Genomic DNA, 25,756 nt, shown 5'->3' with positions numbered 1-25,756 from the left:
AAAGTAGAACTCATTGAATAGAATGGCGAGTGATGCCTGAAAACCGCTGTAAAAGCAGAACAAGCACCGTATGAGTGGGGCTTTAGTCTAACTGCGTCTAATTGAGACCGCCGCATTAGCGAAGCACCATAAAGCAAAGCGCTGTAAAGCAAGGCCCTACTGCCAGAGCTTGGAAAAGTTACTTTTTTGAACTATAACTCCCATCAGCCCAATCCAGTGGCCATGCTGGCTGGGGCTGATGGGAGTTGTAGTTCAAAAAAGTAACTTTTCCAAGCTCTGCGATCAAACAGAACATCACCTGCAGGTCTTGCAATATAATTTATCATCCAACACAAAAAAACAGGATGTCATATCCAATATGTAGGAAAAACTACAACTGACCTATGCACACACTTCAGGAACCACAAATCAGCAATCTTGACAAAAAAAGTGGAGCAACCAGTTGCAAAACATTTCAACAGTGAGGGTCACAACCTGTTGGACTTTTCTGCAACAGCTATAGAGATTTAAATAACAGCTATAGACATATTTTAAATAAATAAATAGAGATGCCAACAGATCCAGCAGCATTGACTAAAAGGGAGAACTTTTGGATATACTCTCTGGATGCATTTGCACCACATGGCCTGAACCTGGAGGACAGTACCACCACTACTTAGCTTGTGCAAAGGAAGCCCCTCTGAGCATTCCATCCTCAAATCTCTATAACTGCCACCTTGGTAACAGCATTTGTATGTTAGCAGCTGACGAAGGCGGAAGCCAAAACTTTTTGGTAGACATTATCTATCTATATATACACTGCTCACATACAGACCATACACAAACAAGCTTCTTTTTCTCTCTCTCATACACCACATATACACAGCCACACATACATTTCTCCCTTTCTCTCTAGCCAAGTGGGTCTCTCCCTCTCTCACACAGACCACACATCTACACAAACCACACACTCATACATAACTTCCCCTCTTTCTCTCAGACACACCACATACCTTTCACAGATCACACATACATACATATACACACCTTCCCACAGAGACCTCACATGCATCTCTCCCTCTCCATCTAAGTGCATATCTCCATCCCTCTCACATATTCATACGTACCTCCCCTTCTCTCTCTCTGTTTCTCTCTCACATAAAGACACACACAGCACATACATCTCCCTCTGTCTCTGCTAGGGATGTGCTAGATTTCTGCCCAATTTGGATTTGGTACCAAATTTGCTATTCATTCGCTTATTCTCTATCATTGCAGATTGGATTTTTATATAGCTATTCTTGGCAGCTATTTCTTAAAAATGTTTTTTTAAAAAAGATCCACCTCTAAAATATAAATATTAAGAATGATGTTTTTTATTGGTATTTCATTTATTGGTATTTCCTTTCAAAATATCAATAGTTCCTTTCAAAATATCAATAGTTCCTGTAAAGAACAGCTGCATTGGCCAAACTAAAAAATAGCTTAGTCCTTAAAGGGTTGTGGGTTTGCTGGGATTTATCAGGCTGGGAAAAATTAGGGTGTCTCGTCCCAGCTGGAGCCTGTTATGGCTGAGGTGAGGCAGCTGTGTTATCTGCAGTGCCTGTTACTCAAGGTCAGAAGCTAGAATGGGTGTAAAAGAGTAGGCCTGCAGTGAACTTCTAGATTATTCCATCACCAGAAGGGGTCATGATTATCAAATTGGCCCTCTCACCATTCATTGCTGGGCAAATTCTCATAAAAAGAGGAGTGACTAATTGCCCCATTCCTATTCCTGACTTACCTGTATTACATCTACTGGTATAAGGAGCCATAGGGACAGGCTCTTATACTCCCGAGTGTAAATATGCAGTTAGGTAAGCTAAGTTTTGTTATTTTATGTCTGTGTTTGAACCTTCTCGCTATTTCTTTGTATGGGTGTTGCCCAAGTCTAACTCTTTGTGGGAGTGTTTGGCTGCAAGGAATTGTTATGCTGTTGCTTCTTATATGTGCTTATTTTTATTAATAAACTACCTTATCTTTACTTGGTGTGTATTCCTTGGAAACAGTGTGACTCTGAATCCTATACCTTGACGATGAAGTTACCAGCCACTGAACTGGGTTTGGTCTGAGGCTCCAGAGCAGTGAGAATAAGGTTTGGCCCTTGCTCTTTGGAATCTCTGCTAGCTACTGGCACCTTGGGTTTTTCCCTTGACAGGGTGGAAATCACCTAAGGGGTAGTGGAAGACTACCAGCTCCCTTGCAAGGTTGGTCTGGCTTAGTCAGCCTTCACAATGGAGATATTTGCTGGGATACTTGGATTCAGGGTGAACCTGAGTAGCCCTGATGTAACAAGGATCAGTTGGCCTTTATAGTTCCTTTAAAAATATCAATTTTGTCAATATTTCTTGAAGGGAGGAAAAATGGATCAGTAAAGGCAGCAGCTAGCAGACAAAGAACAAATTTGAATCAATGCCAACCTGTTAGGTCAATGGAATGCTTTCAAACAGGCACCAGCCAGCAGATCTCATCCCCTACTCTCTGCCCAAGTGCATCTCTCTCGATCACATGCAGAGAGACCCTTTATGTGGTGAAGCAGGTGCCTGCTGCCACCTCCACATGGCAAACAGGCTGAACCACTAGGTGAATGCGGAAGCCACCCCTGCCACTTTTCACCCTTCCAAACAAATTAAAAACACCAGAATGTGAGGGGGCAGGTCCTTCCAGTTCCAGAATCTGCACTGTTGTGCCATTTTAAAAAATTAAAAAGTCCCCCCTCAAAAAAGCCTTAAAAAAATAAATGGCGGGTTGCCAACCCAGCACCCATGGACACCATGGTGCCTGACGATGCCAGGGAAACCCTTCACAGGCACTGGCTGGCAATACTTGGCCTAAGCCTTATGACTCGGTCATTTCATTGCTTCAGCCTTGTCAATAACCACCACATGCCTTCAATTAGGATCAAACTACACACTGAATCCAATGTTTAAGCATTTCTTCCCCAGCCACAATTTCATGAAAAATGACCCAGTCCCTTCACACTGCACTTAAAGCTCCCATTTGTGCCAATGGGGATTCCCCCCCCCTACAATTAACTGCAGTTCCAGGGGGCAGGGCTGTTTTTTGTTGGGATTCTGGATTGAGAGGGAACAGCTAACTCTCCCCTTCCTACAGGGGCTGTGGTTGTAATGAAAATAAAGTTCCCATGAGTGCTTAAAATTATTATTTTTAAATCCCCTGATTTGGAACAACTTCAGGACCAGAGCTTGGAAAAGTTACTTTTTTAAACTACAACTCCCACCAGCCCCAGCCAGCATGGTCACTGGATTGGGCTGGTGGGAGTTGTAGCTCAAAAAAGTAACTTTTCCAAGCTCTGTAGGACCCATTTTAAAGTCACCAACAAAGGGGTCGTACATACCTGCAAATTAACATAATGTGTGGTTTGACTCTAAGTTACCCTAACATATAAAATCTAGCTAACCATCTCTGTCATTATTTTCCATTCACATTAAAAAGAATATAAAACATGGGGTCCTTCCAAAAACTATGGAGTCCTCCAGATCATCCCTTTCTTGAGCGTTCAATCCTGATTTGTTTGCACAACCCTCACATGGAAGTTAGACTGTCTGGTTATTACTGAGCATCTGTTCTGATTTGTTTGCAGGAAGGTTATATGAATGAATATTCATCCTGACTTTTGTTTAAAGTGGATTTGTTGCACTAGGACGACAGAGGGCTTTCATCCACTTTAACTGCACAAACCTAAATTTTGGGTATGCACTTGAATCCCTCCCACAAAAACTGACAGTCTGGAGGCAATTCATGTGTTTGAGTATACCTTTATGGTTTCCCCAAACCTTCTTAAAAAGCCTAACAGAACACAATCAGGTTGGGTAGTGTCTCATAAAGAAGGGCAAGAGGCAGCTTTTAATTTGTGCTCATTTGAATTTTGTAACAATGCCACAACCTAACAGTTAGTGTAGTATTGCACATTTGGGGTGTGTGTGTGTGATATATACATAAAATTACCACTGAGAATTGACAATATCATCTGTTTTAAAGTCATGTGCCTCCTGCTTCTCAATCAGAACACTTGAGCAAGAAAAAGAAATGTCCTGACAGCCATACCTGTGCAGTCAGAGTGTCAAGAGCAGCCAGGGCACTTTCCAGGATCGGCAAGGCTTCTGCAAGATCAGCATCACATTCATCTTTGATTGCTTTGGCAGCCATTGCTTGTTCGTTAGCCACAATTTCATCAGCTTTCACTATTTTTTCAGTTTTAGCAACTTCTAAGGACTCCTTCTCAATAACTATCATCATCTCGTCAACCTGCTTGCTAGCGACCCTGAGCTGGGGCTGCAAGGCTTCCAGTTCCACCTGCATTGTGGCCACCTGGGACGCCGCTGAGTCCAGTTTCTGCAAGCCAACTTCATATCTTTTCTTCATTTTCATCACCTGGCTAGAGGGAATTCAGCAGACTTTCATATTCAGGTGCCATCAAGATAATCCAAAAGTAGCTCCCAGACATGTACAGTTTGGTTTTGCTGAACATACTCCTTTTTCCATTTCACATTTGGTTTTCGCTGAAAACTCCTTTCAACATGGTAATCTACTATCAATCTTCTCGATTTCTTTTGCCTGACTCAATTTCACAGTGCTACACCCATATTTACCCAGAAAATCCATTTATTTCACATATTTTATACTGCATTCCAAGCTAGCTACAACGTACTTTAAGATAAAAGTTATTTTACTTATTTTTTAAATACAAACCTAATTTTTCCCTGACAAATTTACAAAATGCAATTGTACTGCTTACTAGCTTCCAGGCTCAATTTGAGGTGCTGGTGTAAGGCCTTTAAAGACCTTCATAGCCTGGGAACAACGTAATTCAGAGACAGGACCTCTCTGTATCAACCTCTGTGATGCCTACATTTTGGCAGATCAGGCCCTGCTCTGAGTACCTTCCCTTCAAGTGCTAGATAACCTCCCTAGTGAAGCTACGAAATGCACCCAATTCATAAGGGTTACAACAAACTTCTGTTCTGGATGGCATTTCGCTGCTAGTTTTGACAGGCTGTCTTGACTTTTCCTTTTTTCTGAACTGGCAACCATTACAATCTTTGTTGGGGTATTGTTGTTTTTTCTTGTTTATAGTATTGTTTCAGAGTACTGTATGTTGCTATTTTTATTCTGCTTTGTAAGCTGCTTGCAGAACTGGGAAAGCAGCATACAAAGGTGCTAGCTAATGAATGAATGAATAAGTAAATAAATAAACGCAAACATCTTACAACAAATTCAATTATAAAAACAGAAAGCTTTTGTAAGAGCTTTAAAAAGCAGATAAACATTATCTGAAATAGTTTTGCAAAGAAACCAAAGTTACTAGTCATCAAGATTTTTACTAGTCTGCTATCAATAAAGGCCTGTGCTAGTCATTTGGGAAACATCAGCACCTTGAGAGAAAAAGAAAAGAACCAAAACGCTCTTTTAGGTTTTTTAAGAAAAGCTTCTTTTCCTGGTCACCTGCAGGAAATCCTTACTCATCACAGCTGACCCAGCAAGTAACTGTGCATGCCTGGTCCAACAGCCTACATGTTGGTTGTATCGCCAAGTAAGGAACAATGACAACAACGACCCTTTTGTGCATGCAAGATTCAGTCTGCAGTGTGTGTGTATGTGCGCTCACGTGTGTGTATGCAAGAGAGAGAGATCTATACCAGAACCCTATTTATGTTTGCATACATCTCATGTTGGGCTGGATGTATATGTTATTGGGGGATACAAGAATTTTCTGCTATCAAATGCTATATTAATCATACTTACGCTCTGTTCTTTTCCAATAGAGATTTGAATGTGGAAATTAACTCCAGGTATGAAGTAGGTGTTACATAATTGTGTCTCTGGAGTTCGTTAAAGAACAATTCAGACAAATTAATGGTAGTAGTATGAAATTTTTTACACATATCAATGCATCCATTCCGAGTTTCCTCTGACATTTCAATATCTTCCAGGGAGCGAGTGGCAACAGCCTGCAGTGCATCTGTAGGCCATGACTAAATTTATGGAAGAGAAGCAAATTATTGTACTGTTATTATGGGGCAAAGGTATTGCATAAATAATGTTTACCAGTCATAGACACTCAAAGGCAGGGGCGGGAGGACACTCTGTTGAGCCCAGGGGTGACGGACCCAGCCTCCTTCCCAAGGAAGGAGGGGGAAGGCATGAGTTTCAGAAGCCTCAGCCGTTAGGGAGCATGGACGATCCAACTGTTGTTGAGTCTAACCCCGACTTTGGGGAAGAGAGCGACACACAACACACCCACAGCTATTAGCCACAAGGAGGAAAATGTACAGGCTGAAGGGGTTAAATCATTAACTTAAGAGCTATCCCACACCTTCAGAAGATTCACATGGTACAGTCCTCCTAGGTTTGATATTTCTCCATTTAAAACCACTGCACATAGGAAACTGGCACATCGTGCAGAATGCTAGGCTTTAACATTTTCAAACGAGAAACAAACATTAAAGAGACAATGGCTGCAATTTAAAATCCTGGGAACTATAGTGTACCCCTCACAGAGCTACAGTTCCCAGTATTCTTTGAGGGAAGTCACATGCTTTAAATGTGCTTTAAATACATGGTATGTATGTAGCCAGTGCGTCTCATTATGTATATGTGAAGCTTGCATCACAAAATGTGCATATTGCAAAGAGTCCTACCTGAAACCAGTCAATAGTGCAGCAGTTAACAAGAGCTGGAAACTTTCGAAGACGATTTCGGAATGCATCTCCAATGGGACTCATGGCCAATACAACATGCAACTGGTCTCGGCAGCGGTCAATGAACATGTTGAAAAGGGCAATGGGGCTACCATCTGTCTGCTTTGTTCTATCACGCTGGCGGTCTATTTGACGCATCTTTTCACAAACTTCTTGCTTCTCATCTACTGCAAAAAGGTTTGGTACTTCTCCAGCATTTAATAAGTTGTTGATGTCTTCTAAAAATGACTCCCTTTTTATCTGAGTATCAGTGAATAAGAAAACTCCTTGCATCTCACCTTCAGTAGATCTCTTTAGGATGACTTTTAAGTCTTCACGCCATTCATTGCTCCCATAACTCTTTGATATTTCAACCTGAAAAGGTGTATAATCTGACATATATGCAGCTAAACGAGTTAGGGACTGCCGGCCACTTCCTCCAACACCAACCAGAAGGGCATGGCTACGAGGTTGTTTTAGAATACGGGAAATTCTACAAACGTGTTCTATTGCAAATCGGAATAAAACCAGCTGCATGGGTTTCTTGCTCATCTGATTGTATTCTTCCAAATGGCCCTCTACAACAATCCTCAAATGATCAAGATCCAAGACCTCTCTGTAGTTTGTATCTTCCCTTTTAGGATCATGAAAATCGCAGAACATCAGACTTCGCAAATCATCCTCTTCCACCATACCATCATAATTGAAGTCCAATCTCTGGAAAAGCACATCAAAGTCTTCTTCAAAGTGGCTTTTCATTACTGCTTGGATGCAACCAACAAGCCATGACCGGTCTGCTTTATCTACTAAGCGATCATAATACACCCTAAGGACCTGCATGACAAATGACAATATGTTTTAGTCGTGGCATTCTAGTCACAAATATGAAAAAGGAATGGAAATTCTCTCAGGTACAATACATACGAAATTAATATTGCAATTAAGATCTCCACATTAAAAGGGCAGGTACTGTACTATATAGTTCCACAGTGGAAATGCAAGTTCAATAACTTCAAAGCCAATAAATACAACTTTCATTTATTATACAGCCACACGGGTAGCTGTATGCTATAGCCAGCATGGATTTTTCACATTCCACCATGTTAAATTGAAAATACTCTTCAGTGAAATACAGGGTGTAATTCTTGCTTCTGCTAAATTAATGTTAATGATATAAAGTATTCACTAATTGTTATTGTTGTACACCGCCCTGAGAGCTTATTGCTTATAAAAGCACAATAAATAAATAAATAAATAATATAGGCAAAAAAACCTTGGGGTTTAATCTGGTTTTTAATTAATTTTTTAAACTGTGGATTCTCTCTGAGTGTTTTGTGTATCGCCATGAAAACTTGAGTATTTCACTGAAGAGTGGCAATCCCAATTTTGGAGACCAGAATGTTCTGGGGTAATACAAGCATATTCATACATTCATGCTTTTATCAAATAAAATGAAAAGGGGGTTAGTTATTGAGATTTTCAGCCTGTTCCATCCTAAAGGATTGAGGTGGGTAACTATTTAAAACAATGACATCACTTGAAAATATAATTTTACATCCCCACCTCTGTTGGCATAATCCTGCTGCCTGAAAGCTAACCTGAACAATAAAATTTTACAATGCTTCTGAAAATTGCTCAGGTTTGAACTTTGGCAAATTTTCAAAACTGGGAAGTGGAGGCAGCTACTCAGAGTGCCTTTCTGCATCCCATTGCTATTTGCACCAGGCCCAACAGTGGTATTGTTAGGACGGCATTCTTGACTGATCCCAAGTCATAACAGGATACACACAATTATAATGCACATTTGTCCTATGCCAACAAAATATTAGGACGTATAAGAAACCCCATTATGCATTTTGTGTGTCTTTGTGATGAGAAACACAACAATGTATAGGTTTAATAAAATTTCTACGTAATTGAAGAGTAGGCATGCCTTATATCAAATAATTTAAATACTTCTGATTCTGGGATGTGCTATATTCACATTTGGGAATATTGTGACTCCGATAAAATGGGAATAACCATATAAGGCAAAAAGGGGTGAAATAAAAATGCAGTTTCCCATGATTCTGTAACTATTGCTGCCATGAACACCACCATATTATCAATATGTGCTGTAGTGCCTCCATATTTGGCAACAAAAAAATCACTATCACCTAGCGCTCTTACATTACAGCCACTCGCAGAAATCCACTATATTGTCTCACGAGAAAATACTTTTTCATCATATCAAGGCATAGCCTTTGGTTTATTTACTAACAAAAAAAAAAGTTTACCTCATGAACCCAAAGGCGTTTTATTGTTCCAGATGATTCTGTCGTTTCAGGTCTCGACAGGCAAACACCTTGAATAACACGAGAGAAATCACGCAGGTTGAACAAGTAATGTGATTTAGTTGGAGTTGGGAGCAGATTCTCCATAGCCTCTTTATATACCCTCATGGTGCCATTTATAATCTGTGAAGTCAGTTCAACACATTCCGGGGGGAAGCTGTAACTGTTCAGTTCAATGTAAAATGCAAGAGATAAGGTGACTTGTGCAATGCTATCAAGCAAAACATAGACTGAAAGCATTTTCCTGCATCTGCTGAACTCCTCAGGCTGCCAGTCAAGACTGGCTACAAGATACAGGCTTCTAAAGATATAAGCAACAGTAACGAAGCTGTTTGCCATTGGGAACCATCATGTGCTATTAAAGGAACTATTAAGAAGGGAGAGGAAGTCCTTCCCCTACCAGTAATGGTTAGAAGAGAATGGTGGAGACAAGAGGCTATATTGAGCAAGTGAGTGGTTGCTGCCTAGGTGGCAGCTCTTGGCAGGGGCTGATAACTTCACTGAGAGCTGCTAACTAGTCAGCTACTTCACACATGCATGGTGCTGACTCAGGCATCCCCAGCTTCTACCACTGCTGTCCAACAATTATCAATAGGGACAGGAACTCCTCATCCACAATGGTAGCCAACGGTTCCCGCTAGTGAACTGCCTTACCAGCCTCTGCTGTATATGAGTGAGGCAATCAATTCCACAAGTACTCCTTTGTTTTCCTTGTTCTTGGACTTAGCACTGGAATAAATTAAGCACTATAATATTTCCTTTTTCATGCAGTGATTTACACATTTATTTGGGTGTGATTGTGAATATGCCCACATTCATAACACTTGAGGTAGAGCAACTGATGGCTCTTTGGAAGGGTAATGTAACCCAAGACAGAGCAGCCAATGCCCTGGCAGGAATGCTTCCCATTTGTGCCGAGTTCAGTATTATTATAAACACACATGATGGGTACTGCTGGCATTGCCCTATACAGCATCAAATGGCTGAAGAACAACTTTCTTAAGAGAGTGTTTCTTCCCCTGTATTCTTCACAAAGGAATTCACCGACTGGCTGAGAAGTACTCCTTGATATCATACGAGTACCAATATCTCCTCCAGACTTTCAGGATTTTGCAGAAGTGATTCAAGCGCATACCAGCAATATAGGGTTGTGTACTTAGAGTGGATTAAAGTGCTCTGTTGCCCTGGTGCAACACATGCACTTCTTTACAAAAAATGACTTTTTGTGGTTTCAAAAGTGATGGGGAAATGGATTGAAAAGTGTGGGATGATTAAATGATTAATGGGAAGACGTATGATCACTGCACAAGCAAATCAGGATGAACCCAGGATGAATGTTTATTGTTGTGTAACTTCCCCACAAACAAATCAGAACAAATGCTCAATAACGGCCATGCATATTCTAATATCCATGTAATCTTTGCGAAAGCAAATCAGGATGAATGCTCAGACAGGTTGTCTGGAGAGCCCCAAGACACCCTTGAGAGCAAAAAACTGACCGCTCAGTTAAAAAAAATCATGCAACAACAGTAGCATTATACTTTATGAATCTCAGCATTCATGGGACTAAAAATTTATAATGTGTTTCAAATCTCTTCCTCCACCTGGATGATAAAAAGAGGGAGAGGAACCCCAAAAGAAAATAAATGGGGAAAGGGAGGGGTTGTAAATAAGAAGCTGCAGGGCTGGGCTCGACAGAGGTTGCAGTCTGTCATTTGTTACTGTCTTAAGTTGGAATGAAGGAGAAATTTTGCAGACTAATAACAAATCCTACACGTTTACTTCAAACTAAAGCCTGTGTTCAGTGAGGTCTGCTCCTTGATTTGCTTAGGTGGTGCCTAGTATAAAAAGACTCCAGGTTGTAGCAGGTCAAATAAGCAATACAATACAATACAATACGTTTATTACGGTCAATGACCCATCAAGAAAATAAAATTGCAAACAGTTACATTCAAGTTAAAAAAGTAATAGGCATTACATTGTGGGGTTAGATAACATACGTTTGCGTTGTGCTGTATAAAAAAACTTAGCAACTGGAATCAAATGAGGGCTGTTTTTGCCAGATAGAAGCCATGTTATCCACTGTTCTGGAGATCTGTTGGATTGTTTTTGTATAAGGGGTGGAATATATAAGTCCCTTTCCTCAATATAAAGTGGACAGGCAAACAGGACATGGTGAAGTGTTTCCAGGTGTCCTTTTCTGCATATACAGAAACGTTGGGCTAAGGGCAAATAAGCTAGAACAAATGAGCAATGGAGTTTCTCCCTTTCAAAATATAAAAAGCCAGCCACTCTTTGAATTTAAGAAAGACGGTAGAAATGTAGTAGACAGACAATACTCAAAGAGCTCAAGATGGTGCACGCAAGGAGCTCAAGGCAGGAAGCTAGAACTCACACATTCTAGCAGAAGCAAGAGAAAACGTGGTAGTACTTATATATATTAAGGGGAAAAAAGGCTGGAGATGAATTTTACTTTGGTGCACAATAGAAGCCAAACCAGGTAGCATTGCTAAGTGGTTGGAAGGCACCAGCATTTCTTTTTTTCTTTTTTTCGGAGGGCCACAAAAAATTCAAGCAATACCAATAAGAAAACATTCACATTTGTGCCAGAACGGATAACTGGGAATAAGCAGCACAGGGTTATTTTAACTTAGTGCACGCTGTGTGTTAAATGTTTTTCAGTTAAATTTCAGGCTATATTTCTGTTTTAAAGAAGTGGTGTGGAACCTTTCCTTTCCTCTGAATTCTCTATGGGAAAGTGGTCAGAGGCTGAATATTGTTAGTGTTTCAGGTCAAAGCCCAAAGTAGGTAGGGCCGAAGCAGACATATAAATACACATCCTATTTGCATACACACACAATATACACCACATTCTCACACATACACATATGTTCTGGCCTGATTCACATATCACGGTAAGCCAGAGCATTGCTTACTATGGCCATGCAAACATGCTGGCTCCCAGAAAGGAGTTCACACCCACTTGGCACCTCCTGGGCTTTTTATCTCGGCACAGGACAGCAACTAAGCCAAGGTTAGGCTTAACGTGCTGTCCAAACCCAGGATTGTTTGTTAACAAGCAGTAAGCACAGGACGAACCTTGGCTACAGATCATGCTCAAGGAGGAGGGACCTTAACCACAATCCTGGGCTCAGAAGACATACTGAGCCAAACCTTGGCTTAGTTGCCAGGCTGAGCTAAAAAGCCCTGGGAGGAGCAAGGCAGCTGTACGTTCCTTCTCGGCAGCCATCACTTTCACTCTAAATTATGGTTTGGCTTAGCATGATGTGTGAAAGTGGCCAGTGAGTACTAAGAAATGGGCTCCCATTTCTCAGCTTGGCTCCCCCTTGCTGTGCCAAGCTGAGAAAGGAGACCCTCGCCAACTCACTGCTTTTCTTCTCTATACACTGAAAAATGGGTGCCCCTTTCTCAGCTTAGCACAGTTGGGAAGCCAAGGTGAGAAAGGAGAGCCCCTTTCTTAGCACGCAGAGAGGAAATGCTTTCTTACTAGATTACTAGCTTGCAATACTTTCTTATTGTGCACCAAGAAAAGGAGCTCAATGATGAAACTGAAAGGCTTTTTGTTTTTGCTTCTGAGATCAAGTCATAAATTAAATAAATATGTGGACTTTAAACATTAATCATACATTAAAACAAATGTATGAGATTCCGAAATGGCTTTACCTAATCACCTCAATCACTTTGTTGTTATGTGCCTTCAAGTCGATTAGGACTTATGGCGACCCTATGAATCAGTGACCTCCAAGAGCATCTGTGATGAACCACCCTGTTCAGATCTTGTAAGTTCAGGTCTGTGGCTTCCTTTATGGAATAAATCCATCTCTTGTTTGGCCTTCCTCTTTTTCTACTTCCTTCTGGTTTTCCCAGCATTATTGTCCTTTCTAGTGAATCATGACTTCTCATGATGTGTCCAAAGTATAACATCCATTTCATCATATTAACTTCTAGTGAGAGTTCTGGTTTACTTTGTTCTAACACCCAATTATTGGTCTTTTTTGCAGTCCATGGTATGCACAAAGCTCTCCTCCAACACCACATTTCAAATGAATGGATTTTTCTCTTATCCACCCTTTTAACTGTCCAACTTTCACATCCATACATAGAGATCAGGAATACCATGGTCTGAATGATCCTGACTTTGGTGTTCAGTGATACATTTCTGCATTTGAGGACCTTTTCTAGTTCTCTCATAGCTGCCCTCCCCAGTCCTATCCACCTTCTGATTTCTTGACTATTGTCTCTATGTTGGTTAAAGACTGTGCCAAGGTACTGATAATCCTTGACAAGTTCAATGTCCTCGTTGTCACCTTTAAAGTTACATAAATCTTTTGTTGTCATTACTTTAGTCTTCTTGATATTCAGCTGTAGTCCTGCTCTTGTGCTTTCTTCTTTAACTTTCATCAGCATTCTTTTCAAATCATTACTGGTTTCTGCTAGTAGTATGGTATTGTTTGCATATCTTAAACTATTGATATTTCTCCCTCCAATTTTCACACCTCCTTCATCTTGTTCCAATCCCGCTTTTCGTATATGTTCTGCATATAGATTAAACAAATAGGGTTTGGCAGGATTTGTTCTTCATAAATCCGTGTTGGCTCCTAGTAATCACTGCATTGTTTTCAAGGTGCTTACAGACTGACTGCTTTATAATCTGCTCCAGAGTTTTCCCAGGAATTGATGTTAGGCAATCCAGCTTGGACGTCTAGCATTTCTTGCTCCATATACGGTAAGAGACTTTGTTGTAGAATCTTGAGCATTAGTTTACTTGCATGGGATATTAAGGCAATAGTTCGATAATTACTGCATTCCCTGGGATCCCCTTTCTTTGGAATTGGGATGTATATGGAACGCTTCCAGTTTGTGGGCCATTGTTTACTTTTCCATATTAGTTGACAAATTTTTGTCAAAATTTTGACAGATTCAGTCTCAGTAGGTTGTAGCAACTCTATTGTTATGCCATCTGTTCCTGGTGATTTGTTTTTTCCAGGTATTGTAAGAGCAGCTTTCACCTCACATTCTAAAATTTCTGGTTCTTCATCATACGGTTCCTCCATGAATGAATCTGTCATCCTTGCATCTATTTTATAGAGTTCTTCAGCTTCCATCTTCCATTTATTTCATCTCGATCAGTCATTGTGTTCCCCTGTTGATTATTCAACATCCCTACTCTTGGTTTAAATTTCCCTTTCATCTCTCTTATCTTTTGGAATAGGGCTCTTGTTCTACTCTTTTTGTTGTCCTCTTCTATTTCTATACAGTAACTATTTTAATAGTTCTCTTTGTCCCTACGTACTAGTCACTGTATTGTTGCATGTAGGGTTCTGACAGTGTTTCTATCTCCTTTTGCTTTTGCTTTCCTTCTCTCTTTAACCATTTTAAGATTTCTTCAGTCATCCATTGAGGTCTTTCTCTCTTTTTAACTAGAGGTGTTGTCTTTTTGCATTTTTCCCTGATAATGTCTCTGACTTCAATCCATAGTTCTTCTGGTTCTTTGTCAACTAAGTTTAAAGCCTCAAATCTGTTCCTTATTTGATCTTTATATTCTTCTGGGATGTTATTTAAATTGTACTTTGGCATTATGATTGCTTTGTTGTTCTTCTTTAGCTTTACTCTGATTTTCAATACGACCAGTTCATGATCTGTACCGCAGTCTGCTCCTGGTCTTGTTTTCGCATAAAGTATGGAACTTCTCCATCTTCTGCTACCAATTATATAATCAATTTGATTCCTATATTAACCATTTGGTGATGTCCACGTGTACAGTCATCTTTTCAGTTGCAAAAAATGTGTTCACAAGAAACAAATTATTGGCTTCACAGAATTCAATATGTCTGTCTCCTGCTTCATTTCTGTCTCCTAGGCCCCATTTCCCCACAATTCCTAATTCTTCTCTGTTCCCTACTTTTGCATTCCAATCCCCCATGATTATCAGCACATCTTGTTTTGGTGTGTGATCAATTTCTTCCTATACTTATGCGTAAAATCTCTCCAATTCCTCCTCTTCTGTGTTTGCCGTCGGAGCAGTCTTGGATGATGGTTATGTTGATAGGTTTCCCATTTAATCTCATTGATACCACTCACTCAGACCTTGCATTGTAGCTCCTAATTGCTCTTGCTACATCACTTCTCACTATTAAAGCAACCCCATTTCTTCTTAATTTCTCATTTCCTGTATAAAATATTTTGTAGTTGCCTGATTGAAAATGCTCCCATTCTCGTCCATTTTAGTTCGCTCACACAAAGTATTGTAATGTTGATACATTCCATTTCTTGCTTGACAATTTCTAACTTTCCCTGGTTCATGCTTCTCACATTCCATGTTCCTATTGCGTGCATCATACCACTCCGGACTCTCCTTTCGCATATGTGTGCATCAGCCTCTGAGCTTCCTTTCGGCTTTGACCCAGCTGTGTCATTAGTCACAGCGCTACTCGTACTTGTCCTTTGTTCTTCCCCAGTAGCTCAGTGAGTGCTTTCTGACCTGGGGGTCTCATCTTCCAGCAATATCTCGTGTTGCATTTTGGATACAGTAGGGGCCCGCTTTTTGCCGTTCTGCTTCTCTGCATTCCACTAATACGACAGTTTTCAATTACAGTAGGGCCCCACTCATATGGCACTTGTTCTGCTTTTTTGGCATTTTTCGGGCATCATGCACCATTTTATTGTCGGTGTTTCACTTTTCAGCAATTTTCACTTTTTGGCAGGGGTCTGGAACCTAACCCGCCGTATGAGTGGGGCCCTACTGTACTCTGTTCATAGAGCTTTCGTGGTAAGAGGTATACAAAGGTAGTTTACCACTGCCTTCCTCTGAGTCTGGATGCATCTTCGTCTGGTATCTCAGCTTTGACCATTCCATCTTGGATGTCCCTGCTAGGAGTCTAGCCTCTTGGTCTAGACTCCTGATGGCATTGTTCTCAGCTTCTTCAACACTCTCAAAGCCCCTCACCACGTTAAGGTGTGCATCCTTGAGGGGGAGTCACTTACTAACAGTATCTAATATATCTAAGAAGCAAGATCATACAAAGATGTTCTAGGTAGAAAATCAGCATCCATATTTTCATTATCTACTTAATAATCCACAATATTCCAAAGTCACCTACTGTGCTGCCTCTGCAGGGTTTAGAATTGTTTATAGGGAGACTCTTTCTGTTGTGCTAAACAAGGCATTTATTAGATTAGAGTTATGGAACTCTAGAGGTCTGTCTCTATGCTCCCTTAGCCTTACAGTAACTTCCTGTCAGGTGACATCACCCCTCTCTTTAATTGGTTAGTTTTCCCTCCAAAACCTGCCTCAGTTTGTTTCAGTCATCAGTGAAGCTAGCAGCAGGCCTAGTAGCCCCAGAGGACAACACTACTTTTTACCTCTCTCTCTCTCTCAGAAGATACTTCTCTGCCAGAATTACCTCTTCCAGAAGCTGCCTCTCTCAGAAGGTACCTCTCCTCCATTGAATCTACCTCTTCCACCATCCTACAATATAATTACCTGCTATCAACCTCCTCCATCACCATCCTCAGTTCACCATCCCTAGAGACTGTACGCTTTCTTTGAAGTTTCTGTATACTTTTGTGTTTTCTGGTTTAATAAAATAGTTCTGATTAAACGAGAGAGATTGAGTTGACTGTCTGGCAAAGTGGGTTTCAGAACCACAGGCTCAGAACACCTACCATATAGTAAGATGCCAATCTAATATCCTGGAGAAAATGGTATACATTGAAGCATCATCAAACTCATTGATGGTAACTGTATTGAAGTGTCGTAAATACCGAGGAGTGATTGGGTTTCGACCTCCACCTGTAATTAAGAATCATAATTATAGCAATAAAAATGCACATACAACAAACTGCAACTTCAACAAAATGAACATTTTTAATAACCCAATTGGATCAGCTTCTGCTAATTATACATTAAGTGGAAACTACTTTGCCATCAAGAACAAATTATTTGATCCAGACGCACATAGTGGCAACAACCCTCCTGTTTCCAAGGAGAGAGAACTCAGACACGTTCAAACCCCAAACATGTGGTCCAGCATTGCTTCAAGGAAGGCAAATCCACAGCAATAGGTGATATCCAATGTTAGTCACATGAGATTCATTGAAATCAATGACTTATTTCTGTGTATGACTTAGCTGGACATCACCCAATAGATTTTATTTACATTTTTTTTAAATAGTTACATTTAGTCCTACAGTTTGTTTTTTAAAGAAAAATCTCATGAGGGCTAATATAAAAAAGTAAATTTTCTTAGTGGTGTCACAAAAATTATAAAACACTTCCCAGTGGAGATTTGCTGGACTTAGTCTCTTTCCATTTTGTAGATGGTGGCTGAAAATCTCTTTACTTCAGCTAGCTTTTTTGTGTGATTGGTTAATTGTATAAATTTGCTTTGGTCTGCTGCTTTAACTGCTGTCTTAGACTGCAATTTTAATCCACCATGGTGTTGATGACCGGGGGGAGTGGAGGGGGTGAAGCATAGGTCCCTCTCCACTTGCATCCATTATTTATTTATTTGATTTATATCCCACCCTTCCTCCCAGTAGGCTCCCCATTAGTGGAGGGGAGCACTGCTGATGGAACAGGTCTGCTTCCATATTCCACCCAAAGTTACTGCTGGTGGTGTTCAATGGAGAGCCCTGAAACAGGGCATTCAGGGACGGGATAGAGCTTTACCAGTGAAAATCCTATGCCAATCCAGTGATCCAGGCCCCTGTCTCCCACAAGATAAGCTACATAAAGGAACATGTGTGCATGAAGTATAGACCACAGAGGTGAAAAACAAGCGAGTGCCTATTTTGTCATGATTCCATGTGTTTGGAGGCACAGAGAATCATAATACAATTAACTGTGCAATGTTCACATATGACAGTAGTTATCTACATCCTATGCACTGTTCCTCCTACACTCTGGGGAAAATCTCATTTGGGATGTGTCATTGTGTGCTGAGCCTTTGTAAAAGCTGCAATAAACAAAGCAGGTCTCTGGGATTAAGCCCACCCCCTCATTTGCCTGCAAACACATTTGAGCAGTAGACCCCAACACTCTCTGCATTCAGAATTGCATTCCTAAAGAACCAAAGAAAGCGAGAAATTTATTCTTATTTATTGTACTTATATACCGCCCCATAGCTGAAGCTCTCTGGGCAGTTTACAATAACTAAAAACATTAAAACAAATATACAAATTTAAAAACACATCTTTTAAAAACAATTTAAAACACAATTAAAAAATTTAAAACAATCTTGCATGTATTTAGATATTTATTCTCAAGCTAAAAAAAAGTCACACCTGGTGGCCCCATGGCACACATGATTTGAATATCCACAAGTTTAATCACAGAGCAGTCTTTCAGGTCATACCAGTTCCAGTGATCTAACCACTGACGGAGTAACTCCACTGGAGGCTGAGCACCATAAACTTCTCTTGCTGGCATATTGACATCATCCACAAATACAACCTGTAAATAAAAACTGTTTTTCAACATCCATTCTGTATATTGTACATATGTTATAGAGTATTTTTTTTAAAAAAAATCAGCTCTGCTGAGACAGATATGGGCGAAGCTATCAATTTCACTTTCTCCTATTGTCAGTCTTAAATTCAGTTCTCCACATCTGTTTGCAATATTTTAAAAAATGCTCATAAATACTCAACAGCATTTTAGTACAAATTTCTCTCAATATACACATTTTTGCAAAGCAATTTCCTCTGATATAATGCATTTTTGTATGTTAGCTTCATAAATATGGCATTTTTATGCACATTTTAATGTAGTAGAAGTATCTGTGTGCATATTACTTCTTTGGAGAATTCATTGCAAAATTCAGAAAAGTGCAAATTTTGAAGGCTGTGTTTCTGTTTGCATATTGTTTTGTAAAATGTGAATTAAGTAGGTTTGCCTTTAAATGTGAACTGAATCAAATTTCTCCCCATCTCTGTTCTGAGCATGTCCTTATCACTAAGTAATTACAACCAAACTTTCATATCTCTAAGAGAAGAGAGAAGAGCTTTCAGATAAAATGGATTTATACCTGCCAGCTCTATCTATCTAACCAGGAAACAACTGACTTTCAAATCTAATCTCCATTCCTCCCTCTTTGAAAAATGGTATCTGGATTTTGCCTTTGTTCTGGCCATTTACATTCCCATTGTGCTTTGTTAAGCAATGTTACTGTCAAGTCAGCTGTCCGTGAGCTGATCTCAGCTTGCAAAGTAGAAGCATGGGGAGTAGGGGTGACTACAACTTCACTGCACAATGAAATATTTGCTGTTTCTTTGCACCTTAATGGAGTTAAGCTTTGCTACACTTAAACTTCTAGATAGCATTGTTCTAAGGACCTGCAAGCAGTTATTGCCAGATGTGCTGCCCAATCCCACCACATTTGTTTCATGAGACTTTCTTCCAGAGAACTGCGTATAGGAGCAGAGACACACTTGTGGTTGTGCTGGCTTCAGTGTGCCTCCAACTCCATTTTCCAAATATGGGGATGCATGATGCCAGACAAACTCCAACATAAGAACATAAGAACATAAGAAGAGCCTGCTGGATCAGGCCAGTGGCCCATCTAGTCCAGCATCCTGTTCTCACAGTGGCCAACCAGGTGCCTGGGGGAAGCCCGCAAGCAGGACCCAAGTGCAAGAACACTCTCTCCTCCTGAGGCTTCCGGCAACTGGTTTTCAGAAGCATGCTGCCTCTGACTAGGGTGGCAGAGCACAGCCATCATGGCTAGTAGCCATTGATAGCCCTGTCCTCCATGAATTTGTCTAATCTTCTTTTAAAGCCGTCCAAGCTGGTGGCCATTACGGCATCTTGTGGGAGCAAATTCCATAGTTTAACTATGTGCTGAGTAAAGAAGTACTTCCTTTTGTCTGTCCTGAATCTTCCAACATTCAGCTTCTTTGAATGTCCACGAGTTCTAGTATTATGAGAGAGGGAGAAGAACTTTTCTCTATCCACTTTCTCAATGCCATGCATAATTTTATACACTTCTATCATGTCTCCTCTGACCCGCCTTTTCTCTAAACTAAAAAGCCCCAAATGCTGCAACCTTTCCTCGTAAGGGAGTCGCTCCATCCCCTTGATCATTCTGGTTGCCCTCTTCTGAACCTTTTCCAACTCTATAATATCCTTTCTGAGATGAGGCGACCAGAACTGTACACAGTATTCCAAATGCGGTCGCACCATAGATTTATACAACGGCATTATGATATCGGCTGTTTTATTTTCAATACCTTTCCTAAATATTGCTAGCATGGAATTTGCCTTTTTCACAGCTGCCGCACACTGGGTCGACATTTTCATCGTGCTGTCCACTACAACCCCGAGGTCTCTCTCCTGGTCGGTCACCGCCAGTTCAGACCCCATGAGCGTATATGTGAAATTAAGATTTTTTGCTCCAATATGCATAATTTTACACTTGTTTATATTGAATTGCATTTGCCATTTTTCTGCCCATTCACTCAGTTTGGAGAGATCTTTTTGGAGCTCTTCGCAATCCCTTTTTATTTTAAGAACCCTGAACAATTTAGTGTCGTCAGCAAACTTGGCCACTTCACTGCTCACTCCTAATTCTAGGTCATTAATGAACAAGTTGAAAAGTACAGGTCCCAATACCGATCCTTGAGGGACTCCACTTTCTACAGCCCTCCATTGGGAGAACTGTCCGTTTATTCCTACTCTCTGCTTTCTGCTTCTTAACCAATTCCTTATCCACAAGAGGACCTCTCCTCTTATTCCATGATCTCGGAAGTTATAGCTCCAGCATATTTTACCTTGAAGTCAGCCTCAGACAGACTTCAAAAGTGATTGGCCATCAACCCTGTTGGCACTCCAAGTGTATCCAATGAAAACCCTTTGCTGTAGGCTCAGGCAGACACAGTGATTAGCCCAACACTTTGCTATGGGTGGTACTAATCAGAAGTGAGGAACTGAGATGTGTCCAGTCGTGGACAGAGTCATTTCAAAACGCAGCCAGAGAAAATGGTTTGGGTGCTTTTGACATGACTAATGTGTCTGCAGCCTAGGATTGCAACTTTTATGCTTTGAATTATGCATCTCCTCAAGATTAGCAAAGATCCTTAATTACCTCTTAGTTAGCTACTCTGCCAGCAAACAAAGTGGGAGATGTGAAGATCATTATTTCAGTATCCTGAGTTGGTAATATAGACTACACCAGGGTGGGGACTGGATCTAGCCAGAGCATCCAATCCCAAACTCCCCTACCACCTGTGGGCCACTTTGCTGGAGTGTGTCTGCTGTTAATCACTTGACATCACATGACACCAGGTAATTCTTCCTTTGCAGGGGTGGCTTGTTTAGTTCCCTGGAAGAAATTCCCATGAAACAAATGTGGTAGGACTGGGCAGCACACCTGGCAACATCTGCTTGCAGGACCTTAGGCCAGTACCATCTAGCAGTTCAAATCGCAGAGCACCAAATTGTTCCAGCAGATAGAAAGCAAGAATCAGGAGCTCACTTAAGAGTGCATGCCTAATTCTTCCTTTTCAATTTGGCCTCACACATTTCTCTGTCCTGCACCTGACATCATATAAGGACAGGTGATGGACAGGTAGGTATGGTTTTGGCCACAGCATGCCACGGGCCAAACCAGAAGTCCTGACTAGCCTAATTAGGCCTGTGGCTGGACTACACAATTACAGGCTGCAGGACGGGGAAATGCCATTGTTTTAATGCTCCCCCACACCTGCAAGTTAAAAAAAATCCCAGATGATTCAACTTGAAGTTGTGCTTTTTTCTTCCTTTCTTTCAACTCCAGGGAGCATTAAAAATATTACACACACTCATTTTCAGTCTGAACAGGTACAATTCATCTCAAGACTTTGCTACCTTGGGACTCTGTAATTCTGGCTGCATGTGCAGCCCATCCCTAAGCTTTACTGAACTCAGTGGTAAATCCAAGCAAACATGCTAAGGACTACACTGCATGGATGGTTCCTCACGTTATCCTTTGTACTCACATGTTATGTACCTACATATAAAATTCATGAATCTACTTTAGCTCCAAAGGGGACGAGTATGAAAATTGGTGCTCTCCCTTTAAAAAAAATAAACAGAAGCAACAACTGGGAAAGGTTCCAGGACTTTAGTGTGTTTTAAGGAGGACGGGGCAAGACACAGTACGGTGTCGTGGTGAGAGTGGTCTCAGACTAGGACCTTGGAGATCAGGGTTCCAATCCCTACTCAGCCGTGACGCTCGTTGGATGACCTTGCCCTAGTCACTGTCTCTCAGCCTAATCAACCTCACAGGGGTACTGCAAGGATAAAATGGGGAGGGAGAGACCCAGTTTGAGCTCCTTCAAGGAAAAGTGACCGATGCATTATATGTGCATTTTTGTACTCAGGTATGTGCACCTGGATACAGAAGCATCATGTGAGGACCTGCCTATGGTCTTATTTCACTTTTATGAAAAGTTACCATCTTCTTTCCTAGAGGGGGACCAAAGACTCCTTTTCTCCTTTTATCCAGCTTCGACATAATGATGTTCTGAGTCTGAGCTGCTGTAGTCTGTGCTGAGAAGTTAATGAGCAATGGTTTGTAGATTTCCTTATTTAAGCGGTTTAAGAGAAAATCCTACAAAGATAGTTAAAATGGGGGAGGAAGAGAATGAGTCACATGAGCATATACATCTGATGGCTTATAGCCTTCTAGCAAATGGCACAAAAAAAATCCCTGCATTTATTGCCATTGATTTAAATGCACCAAGTTTTGTCACATCAAGTTTGTGAGCCATTCTGCTTATAAAACGATGAGACAATAATGAATCCACAGTCGTTAACATTCAGATGTCTTTAATGAGGCTCCTGCAGAAATAAACCAGAGTGGTTCGAAATTTTAGGACTCATGATTTTAAAGAATATGAAGTGATACATCATCAGTATTACCTCTACTAAAATGAATGGGAAAGTTCAACTACCAAACGCCTAAACTATCTGCAGCCCATTCTGTCCCTAGCAACTTCTCAAAATATGATAGGGAAAATAACTAAGCATTTTGCCTCTATAATAAATTCCATTTTTATATTATTATACCATTTTAAGAGCACTGGAGAAGATTTCTGTTTCACATATATTCCTGTGTGTACAAAACAAATCCCCATCACTGAAGGTGTCTGTTCAGACCTCAGGAGTATGGGGGCCAGTTATGCATTGCCAAAAAAGAGGACAAAACAAGATGCCAATCTGCATAACATTTGGTTATGACAATTTATGTGTATAGATGCAAATATAAAATAATTACTATAGTTTAAATAGAAATGTAGTACAACACATCATAGTACAACAGATCTCTCACTTTCAGAACTGTTAAAAATGACACCACCATGTCAACTTCTTCAAAGCTGGAGCGGATCCAAAAGTGTTTACTGGAGCAGACTGACTTTCAAAGATTATCTACATCAGTCAACTACCACCACCACCACCGATGTTGGACTACAACTCCCACCATCCCTGGCCATTAGTCAGGCTGGCTAGGGCTGATGGGAGCTGGAGTCCAAAACATCTGAAGGGCTCCAGGTTGGGGAAGTCTGGTCTGCAGCACTACAGCAGGACACCTTTAGGAAATGCAGATACAAATTTTGGTCAGGAATGTAATGGATCGTCAGTCTGTAATGAACCTTTACAGCAGATGTGAGACTTGCTCCAAAAAAAGAGCTCTCTGTATCCTCCTCTTCGTTCCCCCCCCCCAAATGTCAAGGCTGAGGAACGCAATACATGATGTGATATCATCATCATGTCGTGGGCTTCCCCAACTCTAATTCTTTTGTGACCCATCAGGAAACTTGCAGCCTAACAATGTTGTAGCACACACTGAGTATCCCTGGCTACTGCAGGGGAAAGGGGGTAGAATAAGATATGACACTGCAGTGATCCACTGGTGACCCCGTATCTGTTGCAACATCTAGTTCTGGCCTCAGTCTTGAGAACAGCATGTGCCTTGCAAGTTTCTTCTAATCAACACAAATTAATATTTAATTTTTCCCCAAAAGATAATTCTCCAGCTAAACGTATCAGCATTGCTTTGGTGCTTTCACTGAACCTTGGGTCCCATGTTACTAATATTTTATCAGTGAAATAAATCAAAGTCACATTAAAGAGTAATTAAATAAAAGCCAATTATAGCCCTTTATTGCAAAAATAATTTTCCAGTTTAGTTACTTCATGTTAACCAGAATAAATTTCTAAATATCACAATCAGCAAGATGACTTTAGGAGGCCATTTTCTACTTTTCACTGAAAAGCAAATCTAATTATGCAAAGCATTAATGCAAGAATTAATTGCATTAATAAAAATTCATTTACAAGGAAGGAAGGCACAAAGAAAAGTAACTTACAGGATGACAGTAATCACTGGGGTTTTTTATAGGCTTTTGACTGAAATTACATCAATTGTTTTTCTAAATAAGGAGTCCATAATTTTTGTCACTTACATGGGTAGTGGAGTGGAACTCAAAATGACTCTATAGAATGTTAAAACAATCATTTAACTAATGGGCTAATATTTGTATTTCTCAAGATCACTAACAATATTGTGAAGAGACCTCTTTTCATATTTTGAAAAGGAATTTTGATCAGCATCAAATTAAGGAGTAAGCAGAGCATGCATTTTGATTGTCTGAGAGCAAAATTTCTTTCTAGAGCAAATGAATTAGAACATGCGTGCCCAGCTTGCAATGTGACTATAGCAACTGGTGCAGACAGCAGAGGTTTGAAGCACTCCAAGAGAGGAGAGCCCAAGAGACTGGCTATAGCATCATCAGCTGTATATAGCTCCTACAACTTTCTCATTATGCTGCTCTTTGTTTCCCAGCTCAGTAAACCAGACCCCCGAATATTGCTGTCTCATGAGACTACTATTTTGTAAACTGAAGGTACAAACAAAATGTACACTGCTGGTATGACTTCTGTGCCTACCACTGCAAAAGAACCTGTCATCTCCAGACATAATCTGCTGACGTCATCTGTTGCTACACGTATTCATCTTAAGACGAATGAAATCTGGACTCCTGTCTTACTATATTTTATTTACTTATTTACTTATTTATTTATTTATTTATTTATTGTGCTTTTATACCGCCCTTTAGCAATAAGCTCTCAGGGCGGTGTACAACAATAAAAACAGGTTAAAATACAAGTGAGTATAAATAAAATGCACTATAAAACATATGTGAAAACAAGATTGCAACAAAAAAAAATTAAAATTAACATTTGAAATTTAAAATTTAAATTTAAAAAGCCTGGGCAAAGAGGTAGGTCTTTACCTGGCGCCAAAAAGATAACAAAGAAGGCGCCAGGCGTATCTCGTCAGGGAGGTCGTTCCATAATTCGGGGGCCACTACTGAGAAGGCCCTAGTTCTAGTTATTGCTCTCCGGGCCTCGCTATGCGTTGGAACCCGGAGAAGGGCCTTCGACGTCAAGCGCAGCGAGCGGGTAGATACATAGCGGGAGAGGCGTTCCGCCAGGTATTGCGGTCCAATGCCGTTAAGGGCTTTATAGGTAAGAACCAACACTTTGAATCTGGCCCGGAAACATATTGGTAGCCAGTGGAGTTGGGCCAGAATAGGTGTTATATGGTCAAATTTCTCTGTCCCAGTAAGAACTCTGGCCGCAGCATTCTGCACCAGCTGAAGTTTCCGAACCGTCTTCAAAGGTAGCCCTACGTAGAGTGC

The 25,756-nt window shown here is 40.6% G+C and overlaps 1 protein-coding gene across 4 annotated transcripts in view; it reads right to left on the bottom strand.

Moving 5' to 3' along the window:
- DNAH7 (dynein axonemal heavy chain 7) overlaps nt 1–25,756 on the bottom strand; it is a 214,745-nt gene that overhangs the window by 75,921 nt on the left and 113,068 nt on the right. For all 4 annotated transcript variants that reach the window (XM_061608175.1, XM_061608178.1, XM_061608177.1 and 1 more), the window contains 7 exons: nt 22,507–22,662; nt 18,359–18,527; nt 16,739–16,865; nt 8,996–9,215; nt 6,681–7,553; nt 5,785–6,014; nt 4,087–4,417 (listed from right to left, as the gene is read on the bottom strand). In XM_061608175.1, the coding sequence (XP_061464159.1) occupies nt 4,087–4,417; nt 5,785–6,014; nt 6,681–7,553; nt 8,996–9,215; nt 16,739–16,865; nt 18,359–18,527; nt 22,507–22,662 (2,106 nt within the window). The remainder of the gene's footprint in view (nt 1–4,086; nt 4,418–5,784; nt 6,015–6,680; nt 7,554–8,995; nt 9,216–16,738; nt 16,866–18,358; nt 18,528–22,506; nt 22,663–25,756) is intronic.

This window comes from Rhineura floridana, chromosome 2 (assembly GCF_030035675.1).
Source record: "Rhineura floridana isolate rRhiFlo1 chromosome 2, rRhiFlo1.hap2, whole genome shotgun sequence".
NCBI lineage: Eukaryota > Metazoa > Chordata > Lepidosauria > Squamata > Rhineuridae > Rhineura > Rhineura floridana.
Note: the sequence above shows the minus strand (reverse complement) of the source record. Positions and strands in the feature narration are given on the sequence as shown.